The 19,732-nt window shown below is 40.6% G+C and overlaps 1 protein-coding gene across 2 annotated transcripts in view; it reads left to right on the top strand.

The window, feature by feature from the left end:
* The window catches only part of FERRY3 (FERRY endosomal RAB5 effector complex subunit 3), a 33,607-nt gene that overhangs the window by 3,706 nt on the left and 10,169 nt on the right, over positions 1–19,732 (top strand). Inside the window, exons 5-11 of one of the 2 annotated variants that reach the window (XM_074935693.1) lie at positions 3,838–3,937; positions 4,026–4,147; positions 10,236–10,342; positions 11,098–11,295; positions 13,707–13,814; positions 16,456–16,530; positions 18,794–18,996. In XM_074935693.1, coding sequence (XP_074791794.1) covers positions 3,838–3,937; positions 4,026–4,147; positions 10,236–10,342; positions 11,098–11,295; positions 13,707–13,814; positions 16,456–16,530; positions 18,794–18,996 — 913 coding nt within the window. Of the gene's footprint in view, positions 1–3,837; positions 3,938–4,025; positions 4,148–10,235; positions 10,343–11,097; positions 11,296–13,706; positions 13,836–16,455; positions 16,531–18,793; positions 18,997–19,732 lie in introns of both variants that reach the window. The other variant, XM_074935684.1, reaches the window with a different exon arrangement.

Raw genomic sequence — 19,732 nt, forward strand, 5'->3', positions numbered from 1 at the left:
GCTAAGGTAATCAGAATCACATTATGTTCAAGTTCCACATACATTGTGGAATATATAATTTTTTTTAAGTACATCAGAATTAGGAAGCCTGCCAAACAATCAGTGGGGCCACCGGATGATCAAGGTGCTAAAGGAGCACTTAAGGAAGACAAGGCCATTGCCGAGAAGCTAAATGAATTCTTTGCATTGGTCTTCACTGCAGAGGATGTGAGGGAGATTCCCACACCTGAGCCATTCTTTTTAGATGACAAACCTGAGGAACTGTCCAATATTGAGGTGTCACTAGTGGAGGTTTTGGAACAAATTGATAAATTAAATAGTAGTCAGTCACCGGAACCAGATGGTATTCACCCAAGAGATGTGAAGGAACTCCTAATATGAAATTGCAGAACTACTAACTGGTATGTAACCTATTGTTAAATCAGCTTCTACACCAGGGGACTGGAGAATAGCTGATGTGATGCCAATTTTTTTAAAAAGGCTCCAGAGGTGATCCTGATAATTACAGCCCATAAGTCTACAGTACCAGGGAAATTAGTTGAAAGTAAAATATAGTAAAGAACAGAATTATCAGACACAGAGATGAACGTTATATGTTGGGGAAGAGTCAGCATGGCTTTTGTAAAGGGAAATCTTGCCTCACCAATGTATTAGAATTCTTTGAGGGGCTCGGCAAGGGTGATCCAGTGGATATAGTGTACTTGGACTTTCAGAAAGCCTTTGAGAAGGTCCATAACCAAAGGCTCTTAAGAAAAGTAAGCAGTCATGGGATACGAGGGAAGGTCCTCTCATGGATCAGTAACTGTTTAAAAGACAGGAAAGAAAGGGTGGGAACAAATGGTCAGTTTTCACAGTGGAGAGGGATAAATAATAGTGGTTTCCCCCAGGAATCTGTACTGGGATAGATATTTATATGTTCAACATATTTATAAATGATCTGGAAAAAGGGATAAACAAGCAGGTGGCAACCTTTGAAGATAATACAAAATTACCGTATATACTCGATCATAAGCTGGTTCGTTTATTAGCTGACCCCCCCCCCCCCCCCAGATGGATACGTAAAAATGGAAAATTTTTATGACCCGTTCATAAGCTGACCCTATAATTCAGGGGTTGGCAAACTTTGGCTCCCGGGCCATCAGGATGGGCCGAGACAGTTTGTTTACTTCAAGCGTCCGCAGGCATGGAGGTAAACCTAAGTAAACAAAGTGTCCCGGCACGCCAGCAGCTTACCCTGACAGGCCGGGATAGCAACTGGTCGGGAAATTTTGGGGGGGGGGAGAAGCTGGGGGTCAGGGGAGGGGAAATTTTTTTGGGGGGGGAGAAGCTGGGGGTCAGGGGAGTAACCCCTGTGACCACCCCCCCACGTGGCCCCACCCCTAGCCCGGGACCCCCACACTCTCCCCAGCCCATCCCTTCCCACCTTATCTGGGGAGGATGTCTCTGGTCTGGCCGGAGCTGCTTCGGCGGGCCAGACCAGGTGGCACAGCCACAGCATGTTCCAGCGGGCTGGGCCAGGCAGTATGGCCGCAGCGTGCTCCGGTGGGCTGGGCGGCATGGCCACAGCCTGCTGTGGGGGGCGGGGCCGAGCGGCACGGCTACAGCCTGCCATCCCCAGAGCTGCAGCTGCTTCGGACGCTGGGGCAAGAGCAGCGTGGCCAGAAGCGGACAGACTCCGGCCCCGCCTCTTCCCTTCTGGCTCTGCTGCCTCTCCTTGCTCCCACTGTTGTGGGGAGGGGCTGTGTCCCACCTCTCCCTCTCTATACCGTTCATAAGCCGACCCCCCCTCTCTGATGTTTCCCTTTTTTACTAAAAAAAATTCGGCTTATGAACAAGTATATACAGTACTCAGGATAGTTAAGTCCAAAGCAGACTGAGAAGAGTTCTCTGTTCTGTTCATTCCCTCTGAAGTATCTGACACTGACCACTGTTGGAAGACGGGATACTGGGCTAGGTGAACCATTGGTCTGACCCAATATGGCCATCTTTATGTTCTTGTTGTATTTTTAAAGGGAATGTATTATATAGACAATGCAACATTTATTTATTTAGATTCTAGAAAACACAAAAAGGCCCCTATACAAAAGCTCCAGTACCTTTTAACATGCCTTAAGAAATGCAGACCAACAACTTCCTCACACCAAAAGAGGGAGAGAAAACCTCCACTCCAGCCAATGATTATAGCTTATTATAATACATATTATTGGAACATTGGATTCTAGATAACTGGTAGACGGTTGAAAAGCTGCAAAAATCCTCTTTATCCACTAGGGAAAGAATATGCAATGCTTTCCTTTTTAGAGCAGAAATAAAAGCTTAAGCTGAAACATTAATACACAGAAAAATATATAACAATATAAAATATTAGTTAAAAAGGGACAGTTGTGAGGCTTCATTGTATTAACACCAAAGTGACCCAATTACATAGCTTGTTGAGTAGCAAGTGAAGGTAAATTTCTCAAAACATCAACCTTCTGATATTATACCCACATTACAGAATGCATGGATACATATTTAGTTTTTTCTCACAGTATGAAGTTACTTTATTCATGCCAGTTATGGAGACATTCAATTGCTACAATATGGGTATAGTATAAGGCTCTGACTACTAATGAATTATTTTCTCAGTGAATCACATGTATGAATAAGCAGAAAAAAGAGCACATGGAAATAGCTCCACATTCTATCTTGCAGAGCTTTGCTATGGTATAACTGTGTATTGACTTCAGTGGCATTTATTTTCACGTACTTTGCATGACCATGAATCTTCATATGTGAGGGGCTACTGAAGTTACACCAATTACATGTAGGTGTTATATAGTCTATTTACAAATGACCTGATTCGAAAACCCTGTCCCTAGGTTTTAAATTGATATTTTGTGCCAGGTATTGCTCCCAGTTCTGTGCTGTGTTGAGCTGATCTTTCCCTGGAGAAAAGTGTGCCTGCAAAAGAAACCATGAGGCAAGTGACATAAGAGAATTAAGGAAAGGAAAGAGAGGTTAGCTGAGCTGGCTCAGATGATTGGTGGTTATGTGATACTGAAACTTTCTTTGAATGTAGCTCACACTGGAAGTTAGTCCAATATAAAGTGATTTGGCAGTCTCAGTCCAGTTTCTGATGGTTAGGTATCCACATCACAGAAACACTACCAGCTGATAGTCTCACATGACTGAATGGGTTCAGAAATTAAACTATCCTTTCAACACAACAGATATTCACTCCAACTCAGAATTGAGAGAAGCTTGTCCTGCTCTGTTTCTGTTAAAAGAATTTTAGTATCCAAGTTGCTTAATTTAACACACTTCACCTGCTTTAATTTTTTTAAAAAGAAAAAGATTAAAATAAACTGTATTTAAACTATTTTCAACAAACAAAACAATGACATCATCCTGATATGCTGAGATTTGAAAAGTTGCTACTGCACATGTGGAAATTGACCTTTTTTTAAAATAGTTGGTGTTGATCCACAAACTGTGTGTAAAAAGTTCACTCTTAGAAGGAGTCAATCAATAGCATTTATCTAGTGCTAACAAACCTTCCTATACATGGTTTGTTAACACTGGATAAAAAGTTGCGTAAAAATCTGCTTGCTTTACACAGATATACCCAGTGAAGTCCTTTGCACTACTTATGTGGATAAGTTGGGTGGGTTTGGCTCTGGATTTCTGATTTTTTGCCTTCAAGTTTAATTTATATTTAAAACTACCTTGAGAATGAAAATGTTGGTGATGTAATTGACAGCGATAAGTAGCTAAGCTTTCAACATTGGCAGAGACATCCAGAAAGTTTACTTAATGTAATTAGGCATTGGTCTAAATGATTGGCTTCTGTTTTAGACAAGGAGCAGAAATGGATAAGGTGATGCAAGAACTAGGAAAATCACTAACAGATCAAGATGTAAATGCATTGGCTGCTCAGCATTTTGAATCCCAACAGGTAAATTAAGTTCAGTGAATTGGAATAAATCATGCAAAGAGTTGTCTTAAAAAAAAAATGAATTGGTTGGAATGATGTCTACTTTTAGGTTTTGGAGAATAAATGGACCAGTGAACTAAAACAGTCCACCGACATCCAAAAACAGGAGTATCAAGAATGGGTGATAAAACTTCATCAAGATCTAAAAAATCCCAACAACAGCTCAATCAGGTATTTATCTCTGCTGTAAAGTTCTCTCTAAATATTCTTTCTGTTCAACTACAGTAGTTTACAGGACTCACTTTTTACTAGTTGTTCTCTCATAATAGTCATTTAAATTGAAAAAATTTACGGAAAGGCTGAGAGCCATTGGAAATAGAACCATCACATGTTCTTTTATAGAAGAGAGAAAATATATAACATTTTGCATGGGCCTAAATTATGTCTTTAAGTTGTGTCTTCCTACTTTACCTTACTATTTAAAATGTATATTTCTAATATAATGTTCCAGAATGCATTCTGAGGTCATTTATGAATGGTTTGCGGTATCACAGAATGTGCAGGGTTTATAAACACTTAATTCATAGTACAGGATTTTACTGAATGTAGTCTAAAGGAAATTAGCTCATTCTTGGGTGGATGTTACCTGGCAACTGGAAAAAATCCTAGTTTTTTGTGACTGCTGGTGTGCTTAGGCTGAAGAAAGGTTTTCTGACTGCAGGCTAGGGTGTGTACTAGAGGCACATTCTTGCTCGCCATCTTGTGGGAACTGCCTCCTACACTAGTGTGCAGTGTGCTGCTGCAGGTTCCTAACTACTCCCTCAGGCCAGGTACCAGAAGGGAGAGTATAGTTGCAGGGATAGGTTGGGGTGGGAAGGAACCAGTATGGAGTCCACAAGTACTTGGTACAAGGATGCCAATTGGCATGGCCAGCAATAAGAGGAGGCAGGTTTGGAACACGAGGCTGTTGACCTGCTTGGGAGAAGATGACTGGGGGGGCGGGAGCAGCAGTTGGTATTTAGTGAGATAACACTGCGGCATCTCATGCTCTCTGGAGGAGAAAGGAGAAGTGAGGATGGAGACTGCTTCCACTGGAGTGGAAAGAAAGAGGGGAGATAATGAAAACCAGAATACTTTCAGTATAGCTCAGTGTTCTAAGGATTATAAATTGACATGGAGAATATTGCAATACATATTTAAAGTGTGTTTGGGAGTACTTTTCAGTTGTCAGGTCATTTCTAGAATACATACTCAGGAGTATATAACTGTAAAGCAAAGCTGAGCTGCTCTCCAAGGTAGTGAGCAAGGGTCATACAGTAAAAATCGGTAGCGGTGCTGTCATAAATCTAAAGGGAAGGCTAACCACCTTTAAATCCCTCCTGGCCAGAGGAAAAAACCCTTTGACCTGTAAAGGGTTAAGAAGCTAAAGATAACCTCGCTGGCACCTGACCAAAATGAACAATGAGGAGACAAGATACTTTCAAAGCTGGGGGGGGGGGCAAAGGGGTTCTCTCGGTCTGTGTGTTGCTTTTGCGGGGACCAGAGCAGGAATGCAGGTCAGAATTCCTGTAAAGGGCTAATAAGCCATCTAGTTAGATATGCGTAAGGTTCTGTTTTGTTTAAATGGCTGGTAAAATAAGTTGTGCTGAATGGAACGTATATTCCGGTTTTTGTGTCTTTTTGTAACTTAAGGTTTTGCCTAGAGGGATTCTCTGTGTTTTGAATCTGATTACCCTGTAAGGTATTTACGATCCTGATTTTACAGAGGTGATTCTTTTACTTTTTCTTCTTAAAAGAAGAATTTTAATTGAACCTGATTGCTTTTTCATTGTTCTTAAGATCCAAGGGTTTGGGTCTGTGTTCACCTATGCAAATTGGTGAGGATTTTTATCAAGGCTTCCCCAGGAAAGGGGGTGTAGGGCTTGGGGGGATTTTGTGGGGAAAGACGTTTCCAGGTGGGCTCTTTCCCTGTTATATTTTGTTAGTCGCTTGGTGGTTGCAGCAATAAAGTCTAGGGACAAAAGGTAAAATAGTTTGTAGCTTGGGGAAGTTTTAACCTAAGCTGGTAAAAATAAGCTTAGGGGGGTTTTCATGCAGGTCCCCACATCTATACCCTAGAGTTCAGAGTGAGGAAGGAACCTTGACAGGTCCTCTAGTCAAGTCATGTCTCCCTCCCTCCTAGAATGTTTCTGATTACACTGTCAGTTTAAAACTAACCAAGTTGACATCTAAACCATCACAGAATATGATAATTGGCCTTCATAGTTAACAGCTCACTGACGTGAATAGGCAGTTCATGCTTTTCAGAAATATTGGGCCTGACTTGCCTCCCACATTGATTTTTACACCAATAAAACTAGAAACTTAGAGGAGTGTGATGGGATATACAAACCATACATTGGCATGGAAGAGGTTAAAGGATAATATTGGGCCCAAATAGCCCCACCCCTCCAACCCTGCGGAGCCTGCTGCAACTGGAGAGGGTTGAGAGCAACCCAGCTCAGAAGGGGGTAGGCTGCAGAAGGAGTGCAGACCTATTGTGCAGGCTCCTGGAAAAGGGGCTAGAGCCGTCTCCCTGAAACACCAGGACTACATGCTGAGCCCTGCTTGGGTCTGACAGTTTGGTGTCCTTTTTATTGTTTCTTTTTCCTATTTTGAACCAGAAGCGGAGAGTGTTGTTGTAGGAAGTGACCCAGGGAGGGTAACAAAGAGGGTCCACACTCCTCCCAGGGTTCAATGCTGATCACCTTCCTAGAGCCCTAGGTCAGAGTCCAGTGGAGTGGCCAGACCTGGGCTCCCCTACCACTACCCTCCCTCCTCTGGCTGACTGGTTGCTAACTTCTAGATCACCCAGCTCACCGAGGATCGTACCAGTGTTTCCTCTTAATTTTTTACGTCCACATATGGAATGAATTTTGTTATGTGCACCAATATGGAGGTGATGTGTGACACGACACCTTCATATTGGTGCACATAACAAAATTTGTGTGGTGGGGGTGGGGCCGAGGGGTTCGGAATGTGGGAGGGGGCTCAGGGCTGGGGCAGAGGATTGGGGTGTGTGGGGGGGTTAGGGCTCTGGCTGGGGTGAGGATGGGGATGAAGGGTTCAGGGTGTGCGGGGGGGGAGCTCAGGGCTGGGGCCAAGGGTAGGGTGCAGGGGTGAGGGCTCTGGCTGGGGGTGAAGGCTCTGGGGTGGGGCCGGGGATGAGGGGTTTGGGGTGCGGGAAGAGGCACAGGTCTGGGGCAGAGGGTAGGGTGCAGGGGGTGAGGGCTCTGGCTAGGGGTGAAGGCTCTGGGGTAGACCTGGGGATGAGGGCTGAGGGGTGTAGGCTGCCCAGGGGCTACAGTGGGGAGAGAGGACTCCCCCCAGCCCTCTCTCTCCACAGCAGCTCGGTGCCCAGGGAGAGGCGCCTCTCCCCGGCTGCGACAGCTCCAGTGGGGCTGGACTGGGCCGAGGGAGGGGCTCCTCTCTCCTGCAGCTCTGGCGGGCTGGGCCGGGACGAGGGAGGGTCGCCTCTCCGCGCTGGGGCCCTGAACCCCGTTGCAGAGCTTAATAGGCAGCTGCACGGCCCATGCAGCTTAGAGGGAACTTAGGACCCTACTACAATCAGTTTCTCCCAATTTACAGTTGTGTAAGGTGATAGGACCTAAAGACTGAAACTGATTCTCCTATTTGCAGATTCAGTAAGAAAAGGCATCCTGCCATATGAAGGTTTTCTTCACAACTCACAACCATAAGGGCTAGAAACAGTTTTTAAGAAGCATTCATAATTCTGAGGTTCCAGTTTTGTGTGCTGAACTTGAGACATTTTGGTTCATTTTTTTATTGGGAGTAAGCTGGTGTAGCTCCAGAGTTGTCAGTTTATACTAGTTGAGTTTCTGACCCTTGTTTATGATTTTCAGAGTACCAAGAGCTGTAGGTCCTTAGCACATCTGAAAATCATGCTCAAGGTCTCAAGTCAGGTGGTACCCAAAAATGGAGCTATACCAACTGAGGCCCCAGTTCTGCAAATGTTTGTGGATGGAGTAGTCCTGTTGAGTTTAATAGAACTACTCATAAGAGTTCCCAGGATTGAGATCTTTACTAACACTTACAAAAGTTGGAGTCTTAATTTTTGTAATTAAAACTTTAATTATGCAGAAACAGAACTTCCCAGGTGCCCTAACACAGCATGCTGTCTCTTACTGTTTCAGCCGCACCCAGTTGTGAGAGGAGACTGAAAAGTTGTTAATGATTAACTTTAATTGATTTGGAAGATGCTATTTACACAATGGAGAGAATAAAAATTAAATCTGTTTTTAAAAATAATACACTATTGTTCAACTTGATACTCATTACTTTTTTATTTTTCCTTCTTGTGACGTTTGTCTTAATCTTCTAATGTTGCAGAAATAAACATGCTTTATTTATTTGTGCATGAGCTGCACTAAGCATGTGTTAGCCGATGGCCAGGGATGTTTGGTGAGGTGCCAGCTATGCCCGTTTATACCATCCGTGACTTTAACCGCTAGGACGCACTGTCCCTTCGCGGCGGGCAGCCCGGGCTAGGCTGACGGATGCCCCAAGGTCCTAACCACCCGTGACTTTAACTGCTAGAGCTCAGAGCTCCTTCGCAGCGGGCAGTCAACACTGACTGACAGGTGCCCCAATGGCAGCACTAAGAGCCTCTCCACACCCGTGACTTTAACTGCTAGAGCTCAGAGCTCCTTCGCAGCGGGCAGTCAGGATTGACTGACAGGTGCCCCAAGAGTTTGCCCCGTGGAGGCGGCACAACTCAACGCTAGGCTCTTAGTACTCTCACCTAATGGCCAGGCTTTATAGCCAAAACGGCTGAGGTTCTTTAATTGTGTTGGCTGCTTCACAGTAAACCAGAGAAACAAGTCAGGCTTATGCATAAATGGTTACCAAAATTTATTAAACTAGATTCTAATCATGTGGTTACAAAATTGCTAGTGCCTACTTATTTAAGTGTAGAGATGTTACACACACAAACAAGTTACAAAACTGAAGCTACAATCCCAAAGAAAGAAAACAAAGTATAGAGCTCTATTTCAAAATATGTGTACACTAAAGATAGGAGATCAGGTGTGGGTGCTTCTTACCCTCCTTGCATCTCTCGATTCCAGCGGTGCCAAGCCAGGATCGGTCACTCAATTCCGCAGAAAGACGAATAAGGGACAAGGCTCAGGGACCCTCTTAGCTGCAGAAGCCTTGGGAGGCTGTCACTTATCTGACCAGCAGATAGATAGTGAAAAGCACTCAAAAATCATGGTGCTGTAGGTCCCCTACTTATACCTCTGTACTCCTTTATTCTCTTTCTCCTTTCTATGCTAAATTGGGGCTGGTCTGTCGGGGTGACGCCAGCTCTCGCAAGAGTAGTTCACACTTGCAGGGGAGAAACAATAAGTTTCGACTACTGGACACTTCTTTTATCAGGGTAAATATTTTCCCACCTAGGATGTCGGTGTGTGTGCATCATGCTGTTTTAGTAGGGGCTAAGAGCCATGTCTGTCACAGCGCCTCTGCCTGCTGTGAGCCCAATTGTTGTATACGTTCCCAGAGGCACATTGTAGCAGCACACCTGTGCTTCTCACAGCTTCAAAGGCTGTGCTGGAGTGCCCTGGTGTTTTGGCTCCCGTGTGTTTCCAGCAATGCTGGTCTGAGAGGGGGGGCTGGCTGTCTGGCTACAGCATGTTGACAACAGTGTTTTATGGAAACAGCGTTTGTCTTCTGCCGGGGAATCCAGCAAGGGGAGCTTTGTGATCTTAATGTACCACAAAAGAAATTGAGACTTTCATATCATTCATTATAAGCAAACGGTGGATTTTTTTTCTTTTTTAAAGGAGTGTTTAAAAGCTTTCCTACCAGATTGTAACAATTTAAAAATAGGTCTAATTTTAAGCTCACATTCCTTTGATATCCCATTTTAAAACATCCACAAATGGATTTTTATAAAATCCAGCAACTGCAGAATTATTTACTGGATGCTCTCAACAGCTAGGTTAAGAGGAGAAATTCAATATTTTTTTTATCTTAAATCTCCCCTCCTTATAGTGGAATCTGTGACTTCTGCTTATCTTAGGATAGAGCTGGGAGCTGTAATCTCTCTGAGCCATACCACTGTATTTTAATTATAAGGCTGCAGCCATCTGCTCTGTTTCATGCAAATTATATACAGCCTTTTGGCCTCCACTGATCGGTTGGGCAAAGTGTGTATGTCCCTAGCACAAAACAAAACAAAATTCTGCCTTTGAAAAGAAGAACATTAATGGAAAACCTACTAGAGCTTTTAAATGTTTTTTTTTTTTATGGATTTCAGTGAGGAAATTAAGGTTCAACCCAGTCAGCTGAGAGAATCTGTAGAAGGAAATGGAAGAATTTATGAAGAGCAGAGACAGTTAGAAGAAAGTTTTACTATTCATTTGGGTAAGTATAGTAACATGATCCCATAGATAACTGAGCATTGAATTCTCAAGAAGCCATTAAGCTGAAGTATGATTATACAGAATGATGTGTTGTTCATACTTAGAACTGGGAATAAGTGACAAAGTATTAAAATAATACCTAGAATAAGGCATCTTGATCTGTTGTAAGTAGCTAACTGAAAAACTCTTTCTAGGGAAAATTTCATGATACAGTTAAAATGTGTTGTTTTTTTTTTTTTTTTTTTTTTACCTAGAGCCTGATTCAGCTTCTGTTAAAGTCAATGACAAAAGTTGAGAGTTGGATTAAACTCCACAAAAGAATTTCCAAAAATTAAATATTTAAAATGAACAGTTGTAATTTGTTTATGCAATTGTATTTTTTTAATATTTGACATGTGCTGACAACCTACATATTTCATCTTCTGTCTCATGGTGGAGGATGGGACTTGTTTAGAGGCCTAGATTTACCTTCCTCTATCATACACACATGGTCTTATCAGACCCTTTAGTCTTGTAAATTGCTACTATCGGTAGTATAAAATCTTGACACCTTTATAGATGCTAAAGAAAAAACCTCACTCATTACCCTCATTTGATTATTTGTTGTGTATCTCCATTCTAAGTCTTGGTCACACACCTACACAATGCATATTTGAGCATTAAAGGGTTGATAGCAATGAGTACTCTAGTTCGTTATTTAGTAATATGTATGAAGTTGTTTGTATTCAGCGCTCTTTGCGTTTGCTTTCTATACAGGAGCCCAGTTGAAAACCATGCATAATTTGAGATTATTGAGAGCTGATATACTGGACTTCTGTAAACACAAACGCAATCACCGAAGTGGAGTAAAGCTTCACAGACTTCAAACTGCATTGTCACTCTATTCAACTTCTCTTTGTGGTCTGGTTTTATTGGTAGACAACCGAATCAGTTCATACAGTGGCATCAAAAGAGGTAGGTCATCTCATTCAGTGCATTGTGGAAGTGAACACCAAAGTTACCCTTGCAATCTTTACTCTTGCTCCCCATCCCTTCTCAGAAAGAAGCAATTTCCTATAAAACTTGATTTTACCACAAGTCCTCCATTTCTCTCTCTATCTGATAGATCTCAAATCTTGTAGCTGAATTTGCTTCATCTTACCTCTGTCCTAACATAACTACTAAAATAGTCTTGAAGTGTCTGGATCCCTCTCTCACTTGCCCACTCTGGAACTTGCTTAATAATAATAATAATAATAATAATAATTAATAATAATTATGTGCTGCACTGCCTATATCTTTACAAAGATCAAGGTTTTCACAGTTGGGTGCCTAAAAGTAGGCTTTAAAATCCATATTTAGGCATCTAAAATGAATAGGCCTGAGTTTCACAAGTGTTGAGCACTGCAAATTTGAGTGGAAGTCAATGAAAGTTGTATGCGCTTTCTACTCCAGAGAACGGAACTGGTAGCAGTTGTGAGAGCACCCCTTTTAAATAGCTAGACTTGTATAAATGGTTATCCACTGTGGGCAAGGCAACTGACATTTTATTTGCCCCTGTTCCAATCTTGGCCACATCGGCTTTCTCTGAACCGCATTACAGACCTCTCCCAGCTTCCTCCTGAAATTCAGTACAAAAATGTTTACATTTCAAATGTTTGTTTTGGCCAGAGCCACTGTTACTGGTTGGGTCTCCTGTCCCTGACATCCTGTCATATCCTTTCCTTAAAAAATACTTCCAGTGAGAAGTAAAGCATTCCAAGAGAATAAAAACAGCGTAGCAGAAGAAACTGCAGCATGATATAATTGCCAATACTACTATTTCTCGGCTGCTTCGGTTCCTAAAAGTCTGTTTTGTACTCTCAATAACTATTTTTATTTTTTACTTATTTCAGTTTATCAAAACAGCCAAAAAGCTGCTAGTCCTAATCCCTAGATGTCCTTGACAATTATTTAGAAGTCCTAATAAACAAAGATTTAAAAAGGCAGCAATTTCTGTCATATACAGCAGCAACTAATTAGAGCTAAGGGGGAAAAATGTCTTCTGCCTAAAAACTACTTCTTAAGAAACATTCTCTTTCCCAAAAGCCCTCTTAAAAGATTAACCTGGTCACATGCCGTGGAGGTCAACGAGGTGTATATAAAAATGCTTACTACCTGACTTTTCAATCATTAGCTTCCTTATTTAGTGAATAATAGCAAAAGCACCATGTGCACTCTACAAATTTTGAAGATATTTTCCCATTCAGTTTGTTTTTAATAACAAATAAAAGTCACCGGGTTCAGGTTTTTATTTAGAGAGGGACTGGAGGAAAATTCTTTGGCCCCGATCCTGCAACATAAACCTACAAGTGGACTGTAGAGCCACAATGAAGATAATGGGGCTCCATAGGTGCACAGCATGGATCAGGGCCATATTATTTGTTCAGGGCTGACAGTGTGCTCAGTGCTGTACAAGAAAGAAGGTCTTAGAACTTACTTTGATAGCTTTGCTTATGTAGCCCCAGTGTTGCAGATATTTTATACACACGCTTCACATGGATAGTTTTGTTGTGCCCTGCAAAGATTTCGAAAGCCTTATCTTTGCTCATGTGAGTAGACCCATTGAAACAAGTAGTCCCACTGAAACGTATGTGAATAAAGTTAAAGATGTGTGAGTGGTTTTGAAAGACAGAGGTCGTGTGTGTGTGTGTGTGTGTGTGTATAGAACCTAGCAAAATGGGGCCTTGATCTTGGTTGGAGCCTTTATGCACCTCTGAAATACTAATAGTAATTAATTTTGTACCAGAATTGAACTTTGATCTAGAGAGATTCATAATATTGTTCTGTTGTTCACAGAGAGGATAAGGAATCTGCTACCAGCTGGGGCACTCTTCTATAGTTGTAAAGTCTGTGTTTCTGGTGTTGAAGAACTAGGGTTCTGATTCTGGCTTTCTAGATATGTTGTGTGAAAAATGTATCTATATATGCATTTTCTCTGCAGCACATAACTTTTTACACTAGTAGTCATTCCAGTTGTCGGTAACTAACACTCTGACACATTTCACTAAAATATTTATAGTAGGTACCAACAAAAGAGATTACAGCATTCAAATGTATGTCCTACAAAATAACAGAAAAAAAATTTATGCACACAGTATTTGTTTGGTTCAGGCATGGTCTTTTAGGGTTACTTGGTATGTAATATCAGTCTTTGAAGATTTTCCTTTTTAAATAATCTATTTATTTAAAAAATGTTCTAGCTCTCTTGTAAATTGTTTGAATTTAAAGTGGAGCGCAGTAGATACATTTGCTATTCTCACTAGCTTGCTAGAGTTCTAGCACAAAATTATATAATATTCACAGACAAAAGCTGCAATTTGTGTTTTAAACTTACTTTCTTTTAGATTTTGCAACAGTTTGCCAAGAATGCACAGATTTCCATTTTCCTGGGATTCAAGAGCAGCTTGAAATTGTGCAGCAGGTTGTACTTTATGCTAGAGCACAACGCAGCAGTAAGTCAAAAAGACAGCATGGTCAGTGGCAATCAAAATTATTTTTCTTGAAATAGAACATCCCTGTGACTAAATGCTTTGTGTGTGTATGTCTGTAAGGGCAAGTCACTTAACCTCTCTGTACCTCAGTTTCCCTATAGGTAGAACAGGGATGTACCTCCATAAAACACATTGGGATTGGTGCGGGGGATGAGTGATGTATATAAGTACACAATAGTTTATTAGATCACTTCTGTCTCTTGAAGCATAAAGGGTCTGCCAAAGTATGATTGTCTGAAACTAACATACAAAATTTGCAATAAAAGTAAGCTAGAGAGCTCAGGGAAGACAGAAACATTAGGGGCTTCTGTGGTCTCCAATATAAGTTACGTTTACTTTGCTTCGTAGCAGTAATTCAGCTAGCTCTCTTTTTACTTTGTTTTCTTAAAGGTTCATATGTAGGCAGAAACATTCATCTGTTAGATGCTTTCTCTTCTTAAATCTTCAGAGATCTCCAAAAGACAGGATCTGTTATGTAGTAAGCAAAGAGTAATTGTCGTCTTTGATATTGTTTACTCTATCTGGCACTGAATTAACTTGAGACGCATTGGTCCTGGTGTGGAGAAATCTACCTGGCACAATTTTATAACTTTTACCAGTCCCTCTGTTAATGCGTAGAGCAACATTAGTATTATCTCTTTCCAAGCTACTGATGAGCAGATATCAAGGGTTCAAATGTGCGCTTTAATATAGTGCACATTGCCGTATATCCTAACCTTCTACACTCGTGCATGTGTATCCTGTAACGATTGTAACAGCATTGTGTGTCCTGTCAGAAGGTAGGCTCAAGCCCTAAAAGAAAATACTATAAGTAAAGCTAATTGTTATGATACTTTCACTAATTCTGTGTAGCCGGAGTCACATTTTTAAAGGAAAAAAGATAGAGGTACTCTTCCAATGTCCTCCCACAAAAGAAGCTGCCTGCTTGAGAGGCCACTCATGATAGATTGAGCAGATAATCCGAATAGTCCTCTGGGCTTGTTTACCTCTCAGTGGTGGTCAAATACACCCATAGGTTCTCCTGGATGTCTTGGATCCATCTTATTTTTCTCCCCTCCAGTCAAGTGGCAGTATCTCCACTTTCATGAGGCCAATATGAGATGTTAGTTGTACTTAAAATACACCAGCAACTGAGTTAATGCCCTGTATAATGAATTGGGAAGTTCACCCCTTTTAGAGCTATTGTTCCAGTCTATCTGTAAACTTGGGCACATAACGTGGCATCAGTTAACAGAAAAAGACTTAATTAAAAAAAATGTTGAGATTTTGGTGCACAGAGTGGCAGCTTGAGAGAGGTTCTGGCTTGCTGTACCTTCTCCCTCTCTCCAATTTAAGCCTGCCCATAGCAATGGACAAATTTTAGTCTGATTTATTTTTTTATTTTCTATCCAAAGATTTAGAAATTTCAATCATGTGGAGGGAGTTACGATTTTTTCCCTCACAACCACTGGGTAGTAAAGAAGAGAATATCCTGACTAACATGAGGACCAGGGGGAAGTGCATCATTCACCACTCTACCTTGTATTTACAAGTGGCTAAGAGATTGCACAAAATGGCAGGAAGTCTTCAACCACATGCTGTTGAGGCAGTACTCATACTTTTGTTTTCTTGCAAAGAAGTACTTATGTGGTTTAAGTGAGTCAGTAACGTGAGTAGGCTCACAAAAGTATATAGAGAAACTATTTTCCTTTAGGAACCAGCATTTTGTAATAGACAGTCTTATGAAAGTAGTTTTCAGTATTTTCTTTACTTCCGGTTTTATGTGAACATCTCCATAATTTTCCTTGATACAAAGAAGTAACTCATTTCATGTAGTAAATCATTGTTGTTTTCTTATTTTTACACTCCCTTTAAATTCTTTTTGTATAAAAGAAATGGTAAATTGTTGGTTATATGTTAATGGGCTTTCATAAACATTTATGTTCCTGTTTGCAAATTAAAAAAAATCAAGTCACTGCTCTCCTCTTATCTGTAAGATTCTGATGTGACTTTAGAGAATTAAGACCATAAAAATAAATGAAAATTAGGAGACAGTTTTAAGAAAGGTTGAGAACCACTGCTCTTCTATTTACCATAGTGGGCCACATAGAGCTGCATATGTGTTATGTGGGCCACATCCACACAGTATGCATACTACCTGTATGGCCCTGAGGATGTTACATGGGCCTCAGATGTGTGCTGATTCAGCCACAAGTGGGCTGTGGGTTGAGAACCACTGGCTTAAAGTGACTATATACTTATATGGCCCCAACACGATAGTATCTGAGTGCCTTGCAAGTACAGTGATATAACAATCTTTCTTCCTTCCAAGTCTGTTCATAGCATTCTGTTTCTATTATATTTTGGGTGCATTTTGGTTTTCAGAGTATGCCTAAATAAAGGACTGCTGTGTGAAAGCTAAGTCAAAGAGATGATTTTGCATTTAGGACCTGATCCAAAGCCTACTAAAGTCCATAAAAAGATTCCCATTAACTTCAGAGGGCTTTGGATCAGCTCCTAAATTCTTACAATGTGATGAGTGAAAATATTTAATGTCAGTTTACCAAGGCTAATATAATAAATAGCTTATATACAATATATTTAATGGTTACATTACATACAGATTCCGTAAATAGAAATGGTGGAAATGAAGATAAGTCCAAGAATATTGAACGAAACCAATCAAATATTTTGCCTGGTGAGTACTGTTATGGGGATTTGTATTTGTTTTTTGTTTTTTAAAGCAGACTGTGCTTTATAGATACATATTTTTCTAGTTCTAAATTCAGAGCATAAATTTGCAACTAAACACAACTTGCTTTGAATAAGAGAGGAGGGGTGTTCTTGTGGCTAAGGCATGGGTCTGGGTGTCAGGACATCTGGTTTCTATTCCCAGCTTTGCCACTGACTCGCCATGTAACTTTGGGGAAAGTCACTTAACCAGTCTGTGCCTAAGATTCGTTTTGCAAATAAAAAACAACCCACCTTACAATATTTGAAGGAGCATTGAAATATTTTCAGAAAACAATTGTCTTTTAAAATAGTTGATTCTAGTCACTATTGTTGTGATCCAGCAAAGCACTTAAATATGTGCTTAACTTTAGGCAAATGAGTAGTTCCACTAAAGTCAGTGGGACTACTCCTACACTTAAAATTAAGCATATTCTTAAATGCTTTATTTAACCAGGGACTTCAGGAGGAAATATCTCTCATTGCTTCTCCGTGTATGTTGTCCCATTAGTAAGAAAAGTTTCTGTAGAAATGATTTGAACATCTACACACAACTTGTGCACTATTTAGAAACAGATTTAGTTAAATCAGGGCAATCCCTAATGTGGACACTTTTTTCAAACACTCAGTGGGTGTCTTAAATCAGTTTAGTTTAATTACAAGCCAACTTAAGATAAGACATTCAAACTGATGTGAAGGTGTCCATGTTGGGGGTGTGGCGGTTGCACTGACTTCATTAAAGCTGTTTCTAAACCAGGGCAGTTAAATGAATGTACAAACTGCGTGTAGACCAACCCTATAGGGAGAATAACATTTCTCCCTTGTTTTGTATAAGCATTGTTGAAATTAGCCTACCAGAACCAAAGGGCCCAACTCAGAACTTTGTTTCTCTTGCCACCTCCCATCACAAGCATTCTTTCCTTTTGCCTCCTTTACTTTGTCTGCTTTTTTTCTTTTTCTTTTTTTTTTTTTTGCTGCACACACCTCCTTTCCTTTCTGTTGACCCTTTTACCACTCCCTTTATAATTCTCTTGTATTCCAGTTCGTTCACATACCTGTCCTTCAGCCACTTCTAAAACTCTTGGTATTTTGTGCGAGTGGTGGTAGAAGAGTAGTGTTAAGTTCTCCCCCTCTTTTCTCGCTCCACTTTCCAGCTGGCGTGTTAGCCGCTTTTACAATGCCTACAATATCCTTCATTTCAAAAATATTTTGTTCATGAAAATCTGCGTCCTAATGATGCTGTTTCTATATCCCATCTTTATAAGTTGGTCCCAATCCTGCAGTGAGATTCACACAGGTGAACCCCCCCCCCCCCCCCCGGAGATTTCCCTCTTGACTTCAATAGGGCTATGCCCAAGTGCATCTGTTTGTTGGATTGACATCTTAATTTGTGGTGGCTGTCCCCAAAATTTCCTCACACCTTCATCTCTGTTACTTTGTGGGCTAATATCAGATCCAAGACTCAATTGCCCCTCCTTGCTTCCTCCACTTTTGGGATTAAAACTGTTCCAAGTCTAAAAATACCTTTTGACAAATTGTTTTTAGGCACTTTTTAAACAAACCTCAGTATTTAATATCCCCCATTACTACACCTTCTTTTTAATTTTGATGCTCTCTGATAACTTGCTTCATCTTCCTGTACATTCCTGTTAGATAACCCACTATCCTTTCCCACAGGCTTTTTGTAGCCTTTATTTTAACCTATCCATTTTGGGTATTTCCGCCTCCCACATCTGTCTGCACTTCACTGCTTGCGTGTATGTTTTCACTGTTCCACCTCCTCTTTATTTTTTTTCTCCTTTGACGTCTTCTACCACATATAGATCATATCTGTCTATATTGGCACTGTCATGCCTTATTACACCAGATCTCTGATGCCAACTACATTCAGTGGAAAAGCATGAAAATAAGTCTTGGGTCAATGTGAACAGGGGAGGGGTGTCACTGTTCTGCAGGTTTTTACATCCGTTAGTGTCTTTTCTTATTTATAGCTTCTGATCTAGGTTAGATAGGCACATTTTGCCTTGTGTCTTTAAAATAACAGTAAGAAAGTACAGCAGTTGATTTTATTTGATAAAGAAGTATTACACACCACATCGGATTCAGACCATTAGTATTAAAACATTTACACTGTTATTCCCAGCATGCTTTGATGTTTATTATCTATGTTTGTATTTAGTATAGATTACTAGCATGATAGAGATTACATTGTCTCTTTCATTATTCTGCAGGAGAATTTTACATCACACGCCATTCAAATCTTTCTGAAATTCATGTTGCTTTTCATCTGTGTGTGGATGATAATGTAAGGTCTGGTAACATTACTGCTCGGGATCCTGCGATCATGGGCCTCAGAAATATTCTCAAAGTTTGCTGTACACATGACATTACTACAATTAGCATCCCTCTTCTGCTGGTCCATGATATGTCAGAGGTAAGTAAAAAGAAACAGCAAAAAAACCAACAAAACCACCCAGTAATCTAACCTCTGTGTTTGCACTCAGAAAGGTAGCATATTCCTAGATCAGCTCATCTAATTGAGAAAGCTCTACAGTAGTTGTGCCATACTCCCAGTTTTCATCAATGCTCTTGAAAAAGAGTGGAGATGAGAAATTTAGAGCATACTAGCACTATTTAGATCTGTTCTGTTTATTATTTGTAGATAGTATAGGATGGTCTCAGTCTTTATATTAAAAAAGAGGGGGATTGGGAGGAAAAAGCAGCCTAACTTAAAGCGCCACTTTCAGCATTGCATATTCCTTCTTCAGAAACTAATCTATCTAACCCTAGTCTTGCAAAGGAATCACCAGTAGGGATCCTTGCATGTATGCAGAGTATGTGTGACTTAAATGGCACTCCACACAGACATAGGGTCTGCACAGATTCTTTTGTAGGATCAAGACCTATTATTGTAAAAGATGTAATTGTGCAAAAGTTAGGAAACTCTCAGTTAATGTTGTGCAGAATTATATACTTTAACCTAAAAGTTTAGAACTAGATAATTAACTCTCTTAAAAATGAAACCTTATCTCTGATATAAAAATTTTTTCAGGCCGCAAACCTGGGGTGATCTATGCAGGCATGAGTCTATTCATGTAGATTGGTTATCAGAACTTGAGTCTTAGGTTTTAATTAGGGAGAGAGAACATCAGTTGATTCCTACGATATAT

Source organism: Natator depressus, chromosome 1 (genome assembly GCF_965152275.1).
Source record: "Natator depressus isolate rNatDep1 chromosome 1, rNatDep2.hap1, whole genome shotgun sequence".
NCBI classification, from domain to species: domain Eukaryota; kingdom Metazoa; phylum Chordata; order Testudines; family Cheloniidae; genus Natator; species Natator depressus.